General features: G+C 48.5%; 1 protein-coding gene across 2 annotated transcripts in view; it reads left to right on the top strand.

Annotated features, from left to right (window-relative positions):
- The window catches only part of grin2da (glutamate receptor, ionotropic, N-methyl D-aspartate 2D, a), a 93,414-nt gene that overhangs the window by 22,511 nt on the left and 49,755 nt on the right, over positions 1-21,148 (top strand). Inside the window, exons 2-7 of one of the 2 annotated variants that reach the window (XM_037473706.2) lie at positions 10,734-10,752; positions 11,274-11,392; positions 12,121-12,258; positions 14,086-14,352; positions 17,933-18,120; positions 20,211-20,351. In XM_037473706.2, the coding sequence (XP_037329603.2) occupies positions 11,285-11,392; positions 12,121-12,258; positions 14,086-14,352; positions 17,933-18,120; positions 20,211-20,351 (842 nt within the window). In that variant the 5' untranslated portion in view covers positions 10,734-10,752; positions 11,274-11,284. Of the gene's footprint in view, positions 1-10,733; positions 10,753-11,155; positions 11,393-12,120; positions 12,259-14,085; positions 14,353-17,932; positions 18,121-20,210; positions 20,352-21,148 lie in introns of those variants that run through there. The other variant, XM_037473705.2, reaches the window with a different exon arrangement.

Genomic DNA, 21,148 nt, shown 5'->3' with positions numbered 1-21,148 from the left:
ACACACACACACACACACACACACACACACACACACACACTTTATTGTTCTGTCAATAGCGTAGCACTTCACTAACAGTTTTTTATTGTCATATACCTCCACACACTCACAGATCCAGAAGCAGCTGCCTCAGCAGATGCGCCGTAATGCATTTGGCTGCTGAGGTGTTTGTTTTGGTTTATAGGCAGAGATCGGTCCTCCTGGACATCGGTCCTCCTGGAGAACGGTCCACACACCTGCAAATAACTTTAAACACGCGCCATGCACGGCGTCGCTGCGGTTTTTGAGGACTTAGTCGTCGTTGTTGCCGCCAAGCTGCTGAGGCGCATGTCGAGCAGATGGCAGAGACTCGAGAGCAAATCTGTGTCCGGCGGCCATGGCGGCGGTCCCGTTTCCACCGAAGCACGGGTTCGACCCCCGTAGCATCGAGTGGGGAAACGACAATTCTACGCAGGTGAAACCCAGCAGTTGAGCGTACAGTGTGCGTCACGTGACAAGAGGAACGCACGGCGCTGGCGCCCATCGGACCGGAACGATTCCACAAAATGGGAGCGAGGTGGCTGGCAAACACGTCTATTGGTAGCCTGGCGAGATGGGAAGAGTCCAACCCAGGAGGGTGATTGTAAAGCCTGAGCGTGTGAGAGAGTGATTATTTACACCATCACGACAATCCGTTTGGCTTGAGGAGGGTTTCAGGTGCAGAGTCGTGCAATCAGGATCACCTTATGTCTCCTACTGGCTGGCTATGCTGGTCCATGAATGGCCCTGTTATGTTTAACAGTCTGGTGCAGTGCTCACAATGTCTCCAAAAGGTCTCTGGGACCGTAGTATCAACACATCGCCCCCCCTCCCCCCATCTGACAGATTAGCACACCTCAAAGACAGTCCTTTCTTTGGGTGGTTATTGGTACGTTTTTCTGTGAAAGGTTATCAGATTTTAGCTGTTTTATTTATTTGAGCTTTTTGGTTTCTTTAAAAATAAGTCTGCCAACAATTGACTAAGTTAAACTTTAAAACTCAACCTCTACCAGCCTTGGTGTGTATTAGCTATTAGCCGTAGCTTTTTATCATGGTGGTGTCGGTTGTGTGGGTGCACTTTGTCACACACAATCCCACCCACACAACGGCTTGGTCTCACCCACCGTTGGCGCCTTGGTGCTTCTGGGAGGTGCTTCCATGCAGCTGTGCAGGGCAGGTGGAGGAGGTGATGGCAAGTTTTTGAGGAAGTTCATTGATTCACGGTTGATTCCCACCACTGACATTGCATTGAAAAGGAGCCATTAAATGCCCCCCAGGGGGCAATGAGATGATGATTCCTTTAGTGCCCACTTTCCCTCGTCTTCGTCTATTTGAATCTTTTGAACCACAGTGGGACTGGAATGGTTTCCATTGCGCTTCTTCCTCTGCACTCGCACGTTTCTATCAGATGTGGAAAGTACGCTTCTCACTCTCCATGTTATTGAAATAAAGTGGGTGGTAAATGTTTGAAACCATTGTGTTTCTAAATATAAAAACTGCACTAATAAGCATTGAGCTCTGTCTGACCTCCAGACAGAGTGTAATGTTTAAATTGAAACAGTCGTCGGGACAAATACAAGAAACACGGCACTGTCACTTAAAATATAGTTTGTAGGGGTTATTTTTCTGATTGAGGTGAAAAGGGCAAAATACACATCAAGGAGTTCCACAGTCGGACAACTTGTGAATTTTGCAAGTCATTTAAAAAGGCAGCGACCTGTCATTGTCGTTATTACTTGATCTAAAATAAATTGGCAGTCAGGACCGAAATGTTTCTGTTAGTTACCTTTCAGCTGAACAGACTCGTCACATTATCATGTTTTTACAAGGCTCTGTCAGTACTTTTAGGCATAAAGTAAAACCCTTCACCTCAGTGGACAACAGGACGTTTACTCAAAGTTAAAACCTGACGGATCAACACTGAGAACTTATTCAAAATGAACCACAAACAAACACAGCATCTGACTTGTTAAGTGTAATTTAAGATTCAAGCACACAATCTCGTCTTAAACATCCGTGCACTCAATAGACAGCTGTGTGGCCTCGGAGGCGGCGTCCCCCCCATGTTTAATTCATCATTAGGTGTGATATCGCCGGGTCCCTGCGGGGGACCTGGCGGCTTTGAAGGCAGACGTGATGTCGTCTTTCGACACTGAATCCGTGTGGGGGGGGGGGCCTTGTGTCCCATCAGGAGCCTTCGTGTCGGGCCTCTCAGCCTCCTGGCAGGTACATCTGTCACGCTTTCACTGGCCTCAGGGATTTATTGATCACCTATTTCCTGCTTCCCCAGGATCACCCTCAAACCTCAAATAACAGCCCCCGCCATGCAGTGCCGAGACATAACTGAACTCACTTTTATCAACAATGTTGTTTTTTTCCCACTTGCAGCCTATGAAGCACTTTGGGGACCATTAAGCACTGAATATTGTGAGAACATGTTCTATGTGTGTCCTGTGTTCATCACTACTCCCCCCGCCCTGATGGGTTGTGTCATTAATCGATGCCAATACACAAAAACACACGCGACACGTATTACACACGAGCAGATAAATGATCAAACAATGAGGACTGTAAAGATTTATTCATTTTTATTAACAATCATGTGATTGACAGTTTCCGTCCTCCAGAAGGAACGTTATTAACTTGGAAAGCTGAAAAAAAGGACGTTATGTGTTGAAGCGCAGCCTGCGTAGGAGAAGTTAACACAGTGTTTGTGGACAAAGGGGGGGGGGGGGGACCGGGACTCATGTGCACTGTGATATTTATTAGGTTGCCGATGTTTCCTGAGGTCGTAGATGGAGGGTTATTTTATTGAAGGAGTTTGAATCCATCGGAGGTCACGATTTGTTCAAACATTCGAGTCAGTCCAAACCACCGGAGGTCCCTCCCTCCAGCAGCCGTGCGGTTGCCATGGTTTCCTTCATCCTCACTGCGTTTTAAATGTTTTGTGTGGTGTGCCAAGTTTTGTGGACATCTGGCAGTGAAACACAAAACAGTGTTTGTTGGCCCAGGTGTAAACAAAGAGTAAAGACACTTTTACAGTCTGTCTCGTCCCAGAAGACGAGGTCAACCCAACGCTGCGCAGTGAAAGCACCAAAGAGCCGAATATATTTACTCCTTTGTGTCTGCAGCTCGGTGGATGCACGGTGGCAGCTGGAATGTATTCCCACCAAAATGCTAAATAGCTGACTGGTCGAGTTCAGCAGTCGTGGGAGCGTGTTCGGCGAATCCATTAATCATCAATCAATCAATCGTTGTTGGTCCGCTTCTGTAATGGTCGCACAATGAAAGTTATTTTCACCACAAGAAGCCTTTTTGCCTTACAGTACGTGCAATCGGAGCCTTTCATTGTGTGTGTGCGTGTGTGTGTGTGTGTGGGGGGGGGGGGGGCGTTCTGTTCCACGATGAACACCGAGGAACAAAATGGCGTAAAAGCGGACGAAAGCAGCGTCTCTGGTGACGGGACACAGCTTCATGGTCACGAAGGGACCCTTCACCAAAGTTGTTTTGACTCAAAGTTTCATCCCCGGCAGGAAGCTGCACAAAGGCAACCCCCCCCCCCCCCTCCACCGCCATGCCCCCTCCACCCCCCCCCCCCCCCCCCTCTTTCCTTGACTCCTTCCAAACCCCAAATCAGAGCTTTCATCGTCTTCGTCAGTTCCCTCGCTCTGGGAGGGTGGAAAGAAGTAAGGGCATAGGGACATGAAAATGAAATTAGAGGGGAAAACCAGAAGGAGAGCCAGAGGAGAGAGAGAGGAATGCGAGAGGGAGGAGGGATGAGGGGGGGGGGGGGACGAGGGGGGGTGGGAGGGTCTTCAGAAAGTCTTCTGGTTCAAAGCAATGGCACTGAGACAATCTGAGAACAGGGTGACAGTTATTGATGGTCTTTGTATGTGTGTGTTTGTGTGTGTGTATGTGTGTATGTGTGTGTATGTGTGTGTGTGTGTGTGTGTGAGTGTGTGTGTGTGTGCAGTGTACCCGGCCTCGTTCCTCTACGAGGGTTTGCATGGACTCTAATGGAGTGCATTGCACCCCGTCGTTGTTGGCGTATTTGTTCCTCGCTTTTCTTAACTGGCTGAGCTCCAAACGACCTCCGCGCCGCAACGGACAAAGTGCTAAACAGATCGGAATCTCGTAATGGCCCTTTCTGCACTGGGACGATTCTGCAATGTAGTGTGCGTGTGCTTGTGCGTGTGTGTGTGTGTGTGTTTGTCTCGGCATGTCTCTTAGTGCGAGCCTGACGGGAGAAGGAGGCTGGAAAAGGAGGAGGGGGTGTTAATCAAACAGAGTGAATGGAGGAGGGCGTGTGTAACCGAGGGTACTGATGGCAAGGGGATGGAAAGATGGAGTGTGTGTGTGTGTGTCTGTGTGTGTGTGTGTGTGTGTGGGAGAGACATTTGGCGAGCTGACACGTCCACGGACGATCACTTCCTGCCCCGGATTTCATTCACACAGCAAGATTAACGGGCAAAAAACGCACACACACACACACACACACACACACACGCACACACACACACGCACACACACACACACACGCACACGCACACGCACACAAACACACACACACACACACGCACACGCACACATATACACACACGCTCCCAAGACGCACACAGCCGCTAAAGGCAGCCACTTCCTTGTAACTCACCTTTTGAGTGGCGAGTCCTGAAGAGAACACACTCCGCCCACATCTGTCACTTCCATTACCCGGTGACAGATGTCAGCGCTTCAAGGGACCAATGGCTGCTGGTCTAATGGACTCCAGGTCCGTAATGGGAAAAGTCTCTTCCCACGGCGGACATTTTGACCCAGAACGGGACGCCGTTGATTCAGGGAGCCGTGATCGACGTTGTCATTCACACCCGTGCTTGTCCTCGGGTCGGTTCAACCGTGTCCACGATCGCAGCGTAACCGGCCTCCAGTCCCCCCCCCGGGGGACAGTCAGCAGATCCTCCCGCCGTTCACTCACGGTAATTCATCCTCCAAAACGTGCCCCATTATAACTATGAGAACTCTGGTTCTGTTACCCACTAACTCATACAGAATACGCAGGTTGGACTCGAGAGAAACTGAGCCAATATTCCCTAAAATAATCACCCACGAATACGGTCGGAATCATTAAAATGCTGAAAGAGTCAAATGCCATTCGGAATAATGGTTCTGAGTTCATGGAGTGGGTGGTGCGTTCTCCCCGGAACACGCAGTCAGGGAGCGTCGTGTCCCCTGACTGCAGCCGGAGAGGACGAGGACGCACAGCAGGACGCTGCCTGAGAGGACGCTCTGCAGGCTGGACTCATGATGTGTGTGTGTGTGTGTGTGTCCTTAGTTACGCTCTGCTGCATGCCACGGGTTCAGTTATTGATGCCTTTTGATATCCCGATATGTATGCGAGACGTGCAGGCAGTGCATGTTTCACTTTGTGTGCGTGTGCATGTGTGTGTGCTTCAGATTTATAGGCTCGCCTCAATGCTCTCCAGTGATGTGGGACTCTACGATGAATCAGCTCGGCTCGGTAATGAATCCTGATGGCCCACAGGAGAGGAAGAGGAGAGAGAGGAAGATGGAGAGGGAGGACGGGGGGGGGGGGAGGATGGAGAGACGAATTGATTGGGAAGGAAAGGAGAGAGAGAGAGAGAGAGAGAGAGCAGGGGAAGGAAGGAAGGAAGCATGTTGTGGTGCTGCGGGTTCCTTGATTCATCACAAAAGCAGAATTCAGTCTTAAAGGAAACTCTTATTAAAAATACCCAAACCTGAAGGGAAAGAAAACGCTTCTTCTCACACTGACTGGCACTGGTGTCTAAAGCCCCCCCCCCCCCCCCCCCCCCAATTTAGTGTTGTCCCACCTCCTGGAGCGACGGCGTTACATTTAGCATAAAGGTCCGGAGACTTTTGCTGAGGTCCAGTATTCATCGAGAGCTGAATGCAGATCGCTGAAGGGAACAATATGTGCATTAAACGTTGGGTGCAGGTTATCTCCTGGAAACCAAGGTCTCCTCGCGATGCTTCCCAGCTGCTGCTGGGAGCCCTCCGGAGGGTTTATTTATTCTGTGCCCTTTTTTTATCATCAACCTTGCTTTTATTGTTGAAAAATAGACTCGCTGCTTGAAGACGCCTGAAGGCGAAGCCTCGCCCTCCAGAGTTTATCCGCTGTGTGAGAAATGCTTCGCTTGTGGCACTTTTGTCGTTTCACCGCTGTGTTGTCAATTAGTTTATGATAAAAAGAGTGTTTGGTTAGTTTGAGTAAAATGGGCACAGACCCGCAACAGTGGAATCCCAACTATAAAGGGCTATAAGTACTTCCATTGTGAGTGGCTCTAAAGTTCCACCTGGTCCAGGTGTAGTCAGTACAGGTGTGTTTGTAGCTGTAGAGGCTTTGTGCTCTTCTGATGTCATTGGGGAGCTCTGGACCTGATCAATCCAGGTACGGTTTGACGGTGTCCATCCATATCCAGGATCTGGACTGGACCTGATTGATCCAGGTATGGTTTGACGGTGTCCATCCATGTCCAGGATGTGGACTGGACCTGATCAATCCAGGTACGGTTTGACCGTATCCATCCATGTCCAGGATGTGGACTACACCTGATTGATCCAGGTACGGTTTGACCGTGTCCATCCATGTCCAGGATCTGGACTGGACCTAAACAATCCAGGTACGGTTTGACCGTGTCCATCCATGTCCAGGATCTGGACTGGACCTGATCAATCCAGGTACGATTTGACCGTGTCCATCCATGAAAAAAGTTATGAAAAATAAATCTGGTCGAAAGATGCTTTGATAAAAAAGTCTGTTGTTAAAATAAAATTGGGAAAAAACAACAAGATATTTTTGCTCCCCCCCCACAGTTACAGGCTTACAAATAGAAGAACTCTTCTGACTTTAAACACTTGCTTGCTTGACGTGATGAACACGATCCCATGTCCCTGCGTCTCTACCTGTCTTCATCCACCCTGCGCTGCCCGCTGTCTGTCCTCCCTCCTCATTCCACTCCCGACCGAACCTCGTCTTCGTTGCCGAGGCGAGCGCTGACGATGGCCATTGCTTCCTCAAACCCTCGCAGATCGCAGCAGATCGCAGATGTTTTCCAACCCACCGTGACTCAGGCGGCAGACTGCCGATCGACGATCAATCGGGAGTCAGCGGCCGCCGCACATGCAGCCGCTCGTTGGAGTCCGAGGCTTCATCTCAATGCAGCAAACCATCAGTGCACCACAACCATCGCCGCCTTAATGTGTCCTTCCTAACAGTCTGGGAGTAGTTACTGTCCTGTTCATAGTGTCTCTGTGAGAACCCAGCCTCAGGTTAAAGGCCTGTGGAAACCAACGTGAGCGCATCGATAGTCGAAAAAACAACCTTGTCTTGTGAAAAGATAAGTCGATATAAAACAAGATGAGATTTTAATGATGCGAGTTGGGAAAGTGGGTCACTGCAGCAGCACAGTTTTAAAGAAAACATTAATTAAGATCAGCGAAAAAGACACCGGTCTTTATCATCGTTAATCAAACTGACGATATCAACCAAAAATGGTTTTGTGTTTCCCCAAATAAAAGTTGGGTTTACAGAATGTGTAACAAAGAGACTTTTAATAGATGCTCTCCGGAGGGCCAGAACCTCCCCGGTTTCGCTGGTCGGCGGCGTTCGTGCAACAGCTTGAGCGTGTGACCGGACGACGTGACTAATGGCTTTCATGCAGGCGTCACATGATTCACAAGCAGCACAGCTCATCTGCCGTCATGTCCACAGTGACTCAGACACAACTTCAACTTAACTACACCTAAACTAATTTGACCGTACATCACCTTTTGGATCGGTAAATATGAAAAATATGTTTGTATTCATATTTATTATAGTGACCTGAAATGTCCCTCTGAGGCTTCCATGCTGTAGCTTTATCCAAGACCCTCACAAACCTTGTCTCAGTGACGGTGGAAGGGCTTTTAAATAACTCACTCACACAGGGACTTATTGTCACGTGCCTTTCTCAAGGTAAAAGATGTTTCTTGTGTGTTCCACCTAAAGGCACCAGAAAAGCACCAGAGCTTGTGAGCCTTCTGCTGGTGGCTTCTTGGAAGGAGTCAGTTATGTTGGGTTAACAATGCGAATTAACGTCAGATGAGCTCACTCAGACCCATTAAGATATAAACTTTTTACCCGGGGCAACGATAACCACAGACATTATAATGACACCACATGCTCCTGGTCCTGTGGTTTGGCGTGTGTTCCCAAACAGTTACAGGAAATGAACTTCACAGCGGCTCCTCCAGTCCTCACGTGTTACTGCCGCACTGGAATACTTTGCCTGGATATCGTACACCTGCAAAGAGGACCGCTGCTTCTGTTACTCAGTCCATTTGGCTCCTTCTTAAGCTGCAATGTGTTTCAATGATCCTCTACAGTTTATTCTCTTATTGCACCAGAGATGCATTTTGTTTTTGCAGCTTAGCGGCTTTAATAGACCCCAACGCTGTCTGGCTTTTACCGTGCTATCGTCCCTGCATTACCCCCGAATATCACAAGAGGCAGAAGCTGAAGACAACACTTAAACGACTTATTATGGAGGTTGATGAAGAGCGTTCCAGACAACTGGTGAAATCAAAAATGACCGTTCTCAGTTGGATGTGAGGGCCGGAGCAGAGGCTGTTGGGTACTGGTGTGCTAATAATGCATCATTAGAGATGTAAGATCACAAGCTGTAACATAACCTTTGACCTCACTCGAAGATCACATTGTGTAGGGCAAAATGTGATTATATGGCAATATATCGATGTGTGAATTGAGATTCAGAGTTTCTACTGAGAAGTAAATAGTTTATTTTCCCGTTGTTCCGACCCTTTTTCATATCGAGTCATGACATCCGCTCAAACTACAAGATTGGCATTTTAATGTTTTCTCTGCGCAATTATCACATTGTTTTGGCACTCACACTTTACTTCTTGTGACTTGGAGCAATTTCTGCCAAAGTTGAGTGTTCTTTCAACTGTGAACAAGGTTTCAAGAATGTTTCACACAGTGGAGGAAAAAAAAAGGGACAAAGAGCTTCTTTTTTCCTGCTAATGGATGAACTGTTGAGATTAAATTTCCTACAAAGGACTTGACAGCTGCGTCCTGTCTGCTTGTTGCATTTGGACGGTCGTCCTTTGTCGGCGTGGTTTTTGGACGCATTAATGTGCCACGTTGTTATATCAGTATATAAGGATAAAGAAAAGGAGATTTAATGGTAACGTGTACAACATTTTAAATACATTTTTATACAATTGTTTCCATTCACTTAAATAGAGACTCAACTCATCTGCAGTGTGTTGGGAATATCCTACACACCGTTATGTTGGATGTTCTGCTGTGCCATCATCAATTGATGTTCTGTATTCTTAAAGTGGATTAGAAGCTGGAGTCCACATGGAGCCAGTGGCCTGAACTTTGATCACACGAGGAAGGCCTTTTTTATCTTCAGAGAGCGAGAGGCAAAACGCCTTGATGAGTTGTTCAATGAGACTTTGTTCTACCGCCCGCTGCAGGACGATCTCTTTAATCGTCTTCAGTCAAGTACATTTACTGAGCCATCCTCACTAGAGCTGGACTTAACGTGCACAATGTCATCCAACGACAGTAATATTCAATCATCCCTTCGGTCCAGGAGCCTGAGGCGAAGCTGTCGTAGGGTCGCGTGTTGTCGCGTGTGCTAACATGTTACTGATACAGCGATATCACGATGCTAGCTCGTATCCCGCGTAGCCAAACACGGCTTTGTGTTGCATTGCAGCGACTGATGGTATAAATGCAAAAATTGTGACAGATTGTACTTCAATGTGAAAAATGGCCATGCTGCAATGATGTGAAAAAATAATAGATGCTGCTGAAGGAGAGAAAGAACAGTTCAATAAGTCCATCGAAGTTTTTAGCATTCAAAATTTTCAAAAAAAAATATACTTTCTACCCTTTTATCCTTTTGCAAGAACAAAATGTTAAAAGCAGTTCATTATGAGCAACCAGCATAGAGAAACATGAAGATGGAAATCATAATTTACCAACGAGAGCAAACAGCGGCTAATGTGTTGCCGAAATGCGTCCGCTGTGATGTCATTATCGAGCTTCTGAAACGCCGTCAGATAATTTGGACTCGTCCATTACGTCAAATTATGCACAGATTGCTTTCCATTGCCAAGAGGTATCATCACAGCAGCATACTCCACCCCCCCCCCCCCACACACACACACAGACACCTGCGCCCGTCCCTTCGCCCCCCCCCCCCCCCCCCCCGCAGGTGTCTCTGCACCTCTGCTGCCCCGGCTGGTTCCCCAGGTCCATGCGGGAGAAAAGACACTTCAGTCAGAGATGAAAAACCTCTTTTGGAGTTTCTGCGTTGGAGGAAATGACCTGAACCTGCATGCAGTGCCCCCCCCCCCCCCCTCCCTTCAATAACCTCCAGAAGAGGTTCACCATCGAGTATCGCATCAAATGTTATAATCATCCACAAGATGCTCATTTAGATCAAGACCACATTTTCATTGTCACTCCCAACAATGCTTATCTGTTGACTTTTTAATTGTTATTCTCTACAGAATTTAATAATCAGGAATGTTACAGAGTTTGAACAATGTGAGTCAGGAGCAACACAGTGTTCTATGATGTAATGTTCTGTTCAGCTAAGAAGAGATAAAAGGTACAATAACAGGAACACCTCGAAGCTCATCTTCTCTCTGTCTCCCTCCAGGGTCTCCTCTCGTCATCAGGTGAAGCACTGAGCCACTGACTCCTCCCCCACGCCCCCACCTCCCCTCTCCTCCCTCCCCCCTGTCCCAAAGACGTCACCCACTACCCAGAAAGCCCTAAAACCCCCCCGGCCTCACCTGCTGAACCCCATCCGACAGCTGCCACTGGCCCTCCCCTTACCCCATGGTGGCCCCAAGGCCCGCCCTCTCACTGCTGTTGGCTGTGCTGGCCTGCACGGGGCCCGTGCGCCCCTCGCCCCCCCTACTGCTGCGGCCCCGGGAGAGAGAGAGGGACTCGGGTGGGGTCAACATCGCTGTGGTCCACTCGGGCTCCTCCCTGCTCCCGGACACGACGGCGGCGGCGGTGGGAGGCGCGGGGGTGGGCGAGCCGGGGCAGGGGCCCGGTCCGGGAAACGGTCCGGGAGGAGGAGGTGGAGGAGGAGGAAGGGGAGTGACCGACACAGCCTCGCTGGAAGGAGCAGCCGCGATGGCCTCGTTTTCTTCCTCCTTCTCATCGTCCCTGTCCCTGGCGGCGCTCGTAGGGGAGACGGTGATGACGCCGTCGGGTCAGGCCAACGTCATCTACCTGGCCGTGAACGAGAGCAGCCCCGGGACCCTCCTGCTGCAGCTGTGTGAGCTGCTGGCCACCACGCCGCTTCAGGTACCCCCCCCCCCCCCACCCACCCACCATCCACTCATCCACTCATGCATTCCGTGTGACACTGGTGGACTGGTCTGTGGTTACCTGGTGGAGGGACTGATTTGTCTTTAATCCCAGCAGGTGTTGCCTCGAACATCTGGATCCAGTGAACTCTCTCTTGTCTCTACGTCTCATCTGTAGCCTCTTAAGCTCATCAAATGCGCCCCCCCCCCCCCATGAGGATCTCACGTCCAATTTGATCTCCTCAATCGCGACAACAAGACACGTGCTAGGTCGCCTTAAATCCCCCCCCCCCCCTACCTCCCCCGCACCATCACAGGAAGTAACAGCCATTCCCTCATGCGTTTAGACAGAACACTGCGTCCTCAGCAGGTAAACAGCCCACCGGGGGGGGGGGGGGCGGAGTAGCACCTCGTTAGTGGGGGGTGGGGCTTCGTCAGCTTATCTGCAGCTTCCCTTTTCTCCCGACAGTGAACATTGATTGCCAATCAGAACCGCACACATGTCCACTTATTAAAAGCCTCTCCCACGGTTTCTTTACTTTGATGAACCTGTTGAAGAAATGGCGGGTCAGGACGCGTGTTGGCGGAGTGAAGTCAGTACGATGGTTCTAATTGTTCATTCTTCCCCCTCTTGATTTATTCCAGGAGGCTGCATGAGAACAGAAGAAAACCAGAGCGATGAGAAGCTCATGGGAGTCTCATGTGAAGCCTTTTTCCTACTTTCAGGGTTTGGTGTTTGAGGAAGAGAGGCCGCCGCCTCCGACCCGCGCCCCCCTGGCGCCCATGCTGGAGTTCGTCTCCGCCCAGACCGGGGTTCCCGTGGTAGCCGTAGGGGGAGGGGCCAGCCTGGGACGGGAGCAACAGGTAAAAATGGACACCTTCACGATGCAAGCTCAAACATGAGACGCACGTACGAAACAACAACAGAAATTACTGAAGAGCTCAGTTTATTATTAAAGAGACCTTTACTTTCAAATGAATATTAGAGACTAGGAGACTAATAAAGTTGAGACAGAATGAGAATTTAACAGCAACCCAACCAAGCTTTAAATATCTGCGTGGAGAAGATATGACACCTTTCTCAGAAGAGAACGTTGACATCACAACTACACCATCACAATGTTATGAAATAAAAAGGTTTTGAAATGTGTTATCTACCTCAACTTTATAACAGTAGTCACATGTCACAAAGTACTTCAAAGTACTTTTGATGTCTCCCTTTGTTCCAATGGACTCCACTGCAGCCCATCCAGGACACACCTACCAGGTGTTAAGCTCACCCTTTCATCTAAAGCATAGTTATGAATCAGTTATCCTTAACTTACCCGTATCATGTTGCATCAGTAAATTGTGGTAAGTGGATGGAAAATGTTTTTATTATTGGACAATTTCTTCCTACGTTATATAATATGTTTAATACGTTTATAACCACAACATTTCCCTTTAATACATGAACTATTTGTGGCCTTTGTGTTCTCTCCATTCATCACTTCCTCACTGACATCATGTGCTGTAAGTGGGCCTAATGAACGCGGTGGAGGGGGGGGGGGGTGGCTGCAGGGCTCGTCTCCCACTAACGTTTGTTTCATTTCCGCTGCACGGTGGAAGTGAAGCGACGTTCGGATCATCTTCGGTGCCACGATTAGAAAAACCAGCGGAGGTTACGAATCGGTCCTTTAACCGCTCGTAGCCACAAGCTCTCAGAGACTTCTTCATTTCCTCAAGAATGCAGTTTCTTCTGCAGTCCCTGAAGTCCCCTCGCAGGATTCGGCCCCATCACCACTTCTCGTTACCCAGCAGAAGATATCTGTTAATGGTTTGACCTTTCCTTGTTTGCTCTGCAGAAGCCCAGCGTACAACTGAGACAAGTTGCATGGGCGATTGCAATGAAAATACGATTCTTTCAAACTTCCCGATACAGTGCATCGAGACGCATTCAGGGTCACCTTGTTTCTAATTAGGGGTAATAAAGGTCAGCTGGCTAATCTGCGTGGGAATATTGTGGCGGCAGACATTAGCAATGAGACGATCGCGCTAACAGAGCAGTCCAACGAGAGACACGTCATGTTGAGCCAATTGGAAACAGCAGCTGCAGCTCCTGTGGCATTTGGTGGCGTTGGGTGTCGAACCGTCGGCTTCTGAAAATAATCATCATGAGACGCAGCCAGCATTAAGGCACTAAGACATCCTTCTCTTGTTAGACTCGATGAAGTCCTTTTGATTACATGTAGGCACTGTGCTGCTCTGCATGTCGATACCGATGCCAGATTTGGACTCTTTATTGCCTTCTAATATGTTGCTTGAAGAGTTTAGCCACAAATCTTTTGATACGGAGCAGCGATAACCCCTACAAACAGATGATGTATTAGCATGTGTTTTTACTGCTTTAAGTTAGCGCTCTTTTTATAGCGGCCCCTTTTGTCACCTTTGACACACATGTCCTGCCTGAAGAAGATCATTTTCTGTTTCAGTTTCATTTTATGGCAGTTATCTTCCTTGAGGTCCAGGAAGAGATGAACAACTAGTTGGTACCCACAAGGCAGAAAACCTTGGAATCTTTCGACCAAATGGTTTTTATAATTTTATAGAGTTATTTTTAAGTTATTTTGCTCTTTCCAGCATTTCCAGCAGGACACACTGAAGCAGAACCTTAGACGTCCTCGTTGTAAAGCCGTCTCTCGTTGCTTTCAGGAAAGCGGGTCCATCTACCTGCAGTTCACCTGCTCCACCTCGCTCCAGCTCGAGGTCATCTTCGAGGTCCTGGAGGAGTATGACTGGACCTCCTTCTCCGTGGTGACCACCCGTCACCACGGCTACGAGGACTTCCTGGCCATGGTGGAGGGGATGACGGACGGCTCGTTCATCGGCTGGGAGAAGAAGAGCGTGGTGATTCTCAACGTGACGGACGACCCGGGGGGGGCCCGAGCCAAACGGATGCTCAAAGACAACGAAGCGCAGGTGAGTCCAGGTGTTCCCTTCGCTTATCGCTTCTCTCGGCTCTCTTGGAAACAACATTGGAAAATATTCCCACTCAATGCGCCCATGAAAACGTTTTGATATGAATGAACAGCAACGTGCAGATGCAGCACTCCAAAGAGTCAATACCGGGTTAATCAACTTCGTCAGATCAATATGTTTGCAGTTCTGTCTTTGCACCTGCAGGTTTTACTTTAAAAGATACTCGAGCAAGAGGAACGATGGAGGAAAACATCTGAACATTTAATGAGAGGCTTCCGGTAAAAACCTTCTGCAAGGAAGGTCGACTGAGGACAAGCTGCTCGTTTACACAGAGATGCTGGAGGACCACACACACACACACACACACACACACACGCACACACACCTGTAGTGTGACTGCAGTTAAACCGTTTCTGCTCTGCAGCTGCTGGCGGGATGATGTGGGGGGGGGGGGGGGGGGGGTAATCACGCGTCTTTCAAATGAGGGGTTTCCTGAGGTCTTCTCTGGATTTACCTCCCACACGTCTCCTTATGGACCAACGCGTCCTCTCACATCGGTCACACAGCCTTTTCAAAATGAACCCCTGTCTGCCTGGGAAACAAAGCTTCAGAGTTTGAGGCAACACAACTGCCTGACTGGGTCGAGGCCGAAGTGCCAATACTGTAAAAACATCTCATTGAACAGAGGTCTCCATGTGCAATAAGAGGAAAGGAGTCTTTGTGTCATTCTCTCTTCTTCTCCCCTCCTTCCCCTTTTTTATAACCCCCCCCCCCCCCCCCCTTTGCATCCCTTCAATTCCTGTTCCTTCCCGGCTGTTATCGTGTTACCGTTGTGAGCACAGATGACCTTTGTCGACTGAAGTCAACGAAAGTGAGAACCCATGAATCACAAATAGAGCAGAGCGAACATGATGTAATGTCATGAAAGGGATGTAACGCGCCCGAGCTGCTCTTTGAATGTGCAGTTTCACACGTTCAGGTAGCGTTTTCTTCCACTCAGGTGCAGCCGGTGGTTAAAGCTTTCAAAGTCATGATGGCTTCCTTCGGCTCATTTAGCCGAGCCACCTCCCTCGTTCAGGTGTTCCTGCTCACTGGCTGTCACTTAAAAGACGTTCCATAGCATTTTGTGCTAACTAGCTAGCTGCATTGATGTGGTAAAAACTACACATTTGTAGCAAGCACGTTGGATTTGTAATTTGGGTTATGGATGTATTTAGCCTGCTGCTAGTAGCATTTAGTTCAATGATTTTCAGCTAAATTTGATTATTTGGATCAATTGTATTTGCATTTAGATTGGTATTAATAGCACAATAAATAGTAAACCATTAATCCCTATTCAATGATCCATGTTCACTCCAAAATCGCTTAATACAAAGAATTGTACGACATGTTTCTGCTTCTGGATTTAAAGGTTGTTTTCAAACTTAAGCATTTGTCACATTTTCATGTCATTCGTTTCATTGATTGTTTTCCGCGGTCCGGCATGAGCTGCAAATGTCAGGGCTCACTTCCAATAAGATAATTATATTCACGTCACGTATGTCAACCTCAATGAAGAGAAGCTAAAAGGCGGACATTTCGTCAATGGCAAAAAAATACATTTTCTTAATTTTTACCTCAAATTGCCTCGCATGCTGATCCATAAGGATGAAGTTGTTGGCTTTCATTGGATTACTGAATCAAAATGTCATCCTTCCCACCTCCTCACAAACTGTTTTATTTCATTTTCGCTTTTTTATTGTCGTTATGTCACCTTGTGACTGCTCCATTGGTGGTGAGGGTTCATGGAAATATCTACCTAACCCCCCCGGTGATGACGAGATGAAGTGCTCTTCATTCCCCCTCACCCGCTCTCATTACATTAACACGACTTACGAGCCGAATCGGCAATGTGAACGATCTGTATTCTATTTACACCGGGAATTAAAATAAGCCCCCCCCCCCTCCGCGCCCTCAAACTGCTTCTTTTCAAACATAAATACTGCTCGCCTCGCCGGCCTGACAACTTATCTTTATGCTGACTGGGGGGGCTGCAGCACTGCCTGGGCCGGTTATAAGAGCCGTAAGAGAAGGTATGCGTCTCTGCGCGTCTCCATTAACACGGAGGAGAATGGACTATCGAGCGGAGCGCTCAGGTTTCGATATCAATGTTTCACCAGCTTCACAGTTAGTCGGTTTAACCCGAGCGGAGCTGTCCAAGACGCTGTGGTGCTGAACAGGAAACGGTCCTTTGTCTCCAGCTACGTGGGCTACTTTGACTTTATTTATCTGGAGGAATTAGTCTTTATTGTTTTCCTTAAGAAAATATGTTTTCATCTTTAAATTACCAATTTGTTATTTTGGCAGTAATGATGGAAGAGATTTGTTTTATTCCAACTGTCTTTGGCAAGAGTTTGATTGACAGATGGTTCATCCGATCACTGGCCAAGTTCTTTTTTTTAAGAGTGTTTGCCCTTTTGAAAACAGTTTCCAGTGACGGCATCTCAGATGGTTCTGTGAAACAATCCATCTGGCGCGTCAGGCTGATATTGATAGGTGGTAAAAATGGAAGTGTCAAATAATGAATGTTAAATATCCGCACATGGAGTTCAGTATGAAATGTGGAGGCAAAGAAATCAGCGCTGTCATAATAAGGTGTTTCAGGCAAATGCTCCCAGATTTAGGAAAGAATCCAAAGGCCTGAACCTCTTTGTTTCATACGAACGGACAACGACGCACTGCTGAGAGGAAGTGACTGACGTCCCCGAGCAGCACAACATGGATCCTCGGTGGAGCATTTTGATCTCGACAAATTTCACTTTCAGAACCTCTCGGACGGTCTTACAGAAAGCGTGGAGCAAAATTTTACTTGAGTGCTTGGTCTGTGTAATCATACGAAGTACACTCAGCATCACCACACACACACACACACACACACACGCACGCACGCACGCACGCACGCACACACACACGCACGCACGCACGCACGCACGCACGCACGCACGCACGCACACACACACACACACAGAGCCCTTTTCTTTTCTACCACCCTCTTCTAGCTTCATGTTTTTAATCTTATTTTGTCTTTACAATCTCCCCCCCCCCCTCCTCCTCCTCCTTTATAATGTATGAGAGGGAAATACAGGCGGACTGAGAAGCTCCGTTAATCAAGCACGGCTCCTTGTGTTGAAGTTAATATAGAATTCTAAAAAGGAGAAGCAATAATGTAACAGTGCAGCTAGTGTACTGATGTATAAATGAGTATCATCCGTAATCCTTAAGCAAAAGAAGGAACCTGTGAAGAATTACGTTTTGTCCTGTCCATTTGTCTTCTCTTTTCTTTCTATGATCGCTATTATTCGGCTTCCTCCTCCCCCTCTAACCATCTCAGACCACCCTCCCCCTCTGACTCCTCTACCTCTCAATTGTTTGATCATTAACTTCCTTCGTCGTATTGTTTTCCTTTCTTTGCTGTCATTGATTCCTCTTTAAACACTTTAAACCTACTCCTCATTATATTCTCTAATAAATAATGTCCTCTTCTTTCATGTCCCCCCCCCCCCCCCCCCATGTTACTCCCTCCCTCCCTCTCCCCCTCCAGGTCCGTCTGCTGTACTGCTCCTTGGAGGAGGCTGAGCTGATTTTCCGGGCGGCCTTGGTGGCGGGTCAGGCCGGGCCCAGTCACATGTGGTTCGCCGTGGGGCCGGCGCTGTCCGGTTTGGGCCTGGAGGGGCTGCCCAAGGCCTTGTTCGCTATCCGGCCGCAGGGCTGGAGGGACGAGCCTCGCAGGTACGAGGCTCCGGGGGCTCACTTTGCACTGATGGACGGCGCTTGGAGCGGGATAAATGCAAAACAATAAATAAATCAATAAATAAATCAATAAATAATCATGTTTACAAACAGGAGTGTTATCTGTTGTATTTGAGATGAGACCCACAAACTCAAGGTTGAGTGACTGAGCTCCTCCTGAAGCTTGGTTGGTCTCTTCAGGAGAAGGAGGAGTTGACTGAGCTCAGTCAGTCCACCTTGAGTTTGTGGGTCTCGTCTGAAGAGACCAACCTTGACTTTACAATTTTATCAACGTATGGTGTGCAATATTTGCATATACGTACGACATTTGGACTTAATGGACATAATATTTACGAGTCACCCAATCACAACTAATGTGACATTTCGCGTCTCAGTAGGTCGATTAGAATCGCTTGAACGCACCATTAAACAATTGACCAGTGCACGGTGGTTTGTTGGATACTGATGGGTGCAGATGACACACCAGCTGTGTCCTCCAAATCCCAGCAATTAAACATCTCGACTCAATGTGACAGCAAAATAGCCTCCCCCTCTCTCCCCCTCCGCCGCACCCTCCCTCTGCCCCCACTCAGTGGCTCATTGCAGTAAGTCTATGGCTGCTGCTGCTGCTGATGGAGCCTCCCTAGACACCAGAGAAGAAGCGCTGCTCGTGATGTGGTCCAGCGAGTCACAGCCCGCCGCGCCGCCAACGGCTCATTCCCGTCCCGCGAGAAACGCGGCTTCAACGTGTCGTAAAACACAAGAGAAGACTTTATTAGGACAAGGCGTTACCATGACCCACACAGGGGTCAAAAAGGTTTCCTTGGCAGCTAAAGGGTGTGTCGGTGGGTCGGTGGGTCACACGCCGAGGGCAGCGTCACTTTGTGAGGGAGGAGAAAATTGTGTAACTTCTCCGCTCTGCCAGTCATGTCACAACTTTTAAACTCTTCTTGGCTGTGAAGACACTCACTCCTTGTGAAGAGGACGGAATTCGACACTTCTCAGCTTCCCTTCCACACACCATCATGTCCGCCCCCCCCCCACCCCCCCCACCCCTCCCAGCTTGTTTGGAGTGGGAGGTGAATGAGGGAAGCCTTGAACCGCTTTGTAGAGTCAGGGTCATTAGATGTGGTGTAGATCTGGCCTTCTGGAACGGGACTGAAGCTTGAACTCATCGCTTGAAGCTTGAGCTCATCCTACAAAATGACGGCTTGAGCAGCATGAGACGGTTTTAATGTGAGTTACAAATCACCGTGGACATTAAGGACGTATTAAAAAGCAGTGACCGTTATTTTGTCACTAGCTTCTGATCTATTTCTTAAATACCCCGAGACAGACAGTGAGGGAGCCTGCTCATATGTATTTATTGGAATGAGGTAATCTTTAAATATACATGTTGTAGCTTGTAGTTCTGTGGTGCCTCAGCTCCTGCTGCTTCATTCATGAATTACTCGTTCACAGAAACATCCATTCACACTTTCACAGCCTTACACGCCTTTCCCTTTAAATTGCATTAATAGTGTTCTTCCCCTTCAACTCCCAGCAGGACGACCCACTGATGTATTAACTAAATGCTGCCGTGTCCCTTTAAAAACCCGGGTATCCAAAGAGTACGGAAGCAGAGCAGAAAGGAAATAGAGCTAATGCCCACCGGCCCGGTTTGCAGCTCAAAGGGAGAACATTTGATTTTGCTCTTTAGTCTTGATTCATCACTTCCTGTCTGCGAGTGCACCCCCCCAACAAAAGAAACTAATTTGTAGAAATTGGGCAATTCTACAGCGTCTCAGTCAGTGACGATGTAATTACTTTTCAAGTCTCACACAATTTAAGTTGCTAAAATTAGTGTTCTTTAACATTTTGCACCATTTAGCTTGAAGGTACCGATGAGAGAAGCCCATTCATCCCCCCCCTGTTCAGTGCTATGACTTCTCTGTCTTTTTGATTGTTTCCATGGTTTTCTGGGGGGGTGCACCCGTTCAAGCAGTGAAACCGGTCTCCGTGCGCTCCACTGCAGCTTCAAAGACGACTTTTGAGAATGTCCCCGTGTCTCCCGCTGTTAATCCCGTGTCCCTGATCCCTAATCCCTGCAGGCGCATCGCCAAAGGCGTCTCCGTGCTCACCCACGGGGCGATGGCTCTGCGCAGGGACCAGGGCCCCAACAGCCGCGCGCAGTACGCCGGCAACTGCCAGAGTGACGGCAACAACACCCACCGCGTGCCAGACAGGATCAGGTAAGATGATGGCGGCTGGGGGGGGGGGGGGCGAGGCTGGACCCTGACACCACGGCACAGTGAGTCTGCAAACGGCAGCTCGCCGTTGGAAACATGAATAGCAGCGAGCGGCGCCGTCGCGTTGAGAGCTGAGTCACTCCGGCCTGGAAACCGCTGTTGTGTTTCCATGGCGATGTTTGACTGATGGAAGCATGGATTTCTGTACTACAGCTCGGGTGCGCATTTAGAAGAGATTGATACTGATGAGGTCGATCAAATGAATTTTCTTCACTTGGGTTTACGTGTCAAGGTATTTTCTAATGAGAGACCTTGATACTGACAGCGTATTGGATCCACTCAGCAGCACTTTGCCAGAAACCATCAACGTCCTGTAGGAGTACCACTGGTTCTCTGCGGCACCGGGGGAAGCTAAATCAGAATATTTGAAAGTAAAACGCATCGATGAGAGCAATATTCAAGATACGAGATCTTAGAGGAGCTTTGTGCTCTAGTCAAGACTTTTATGGTGGAGACGGAGAGTCTGTCCATAGGAATGTAAGCACCCAGGTATCTTTACAGTACGGACCGGATCACATAGGCCCTATGCTAGGTAATACATTCCTGCTAGTCCTTTTATAACATAGGGGAAAGAAACGTGCAGAAGTCCAACTTTTAACTGTGTGCTTGATTGACTGCTGCTGCTCTTTGGCTCAATCCCCTCGGGGGGTTAGTCAGGGGGGGGGGAGTCAGGTATCGCTCTCTTTCCAGCTGTCAGGGTCACGGGAGATGTCTGGGCATCGGCCGCTCCGCTGGCTCCA

The sequence above is a fragment of the Pungitius pungitius genome, chromosome 17 (assembly GCF_949316345.1).
Source record: "Pungitius pungitius chromosome 17, fPunPun2.1, whole genome shotgun sequence".
Taxonomy (NCBI): domain Eukaryota; kingdom Metazoa; phylum Chordata; class Actinopteri; order Perciformes; family Gasterosteidae; genus Pungitius; species Pungitius pungitius.
The sequence above is the reverse complement of the archived record's forward strand: the minus strand, read 5'-3'. Positions and strand labels throughout refer to the sequence as shown.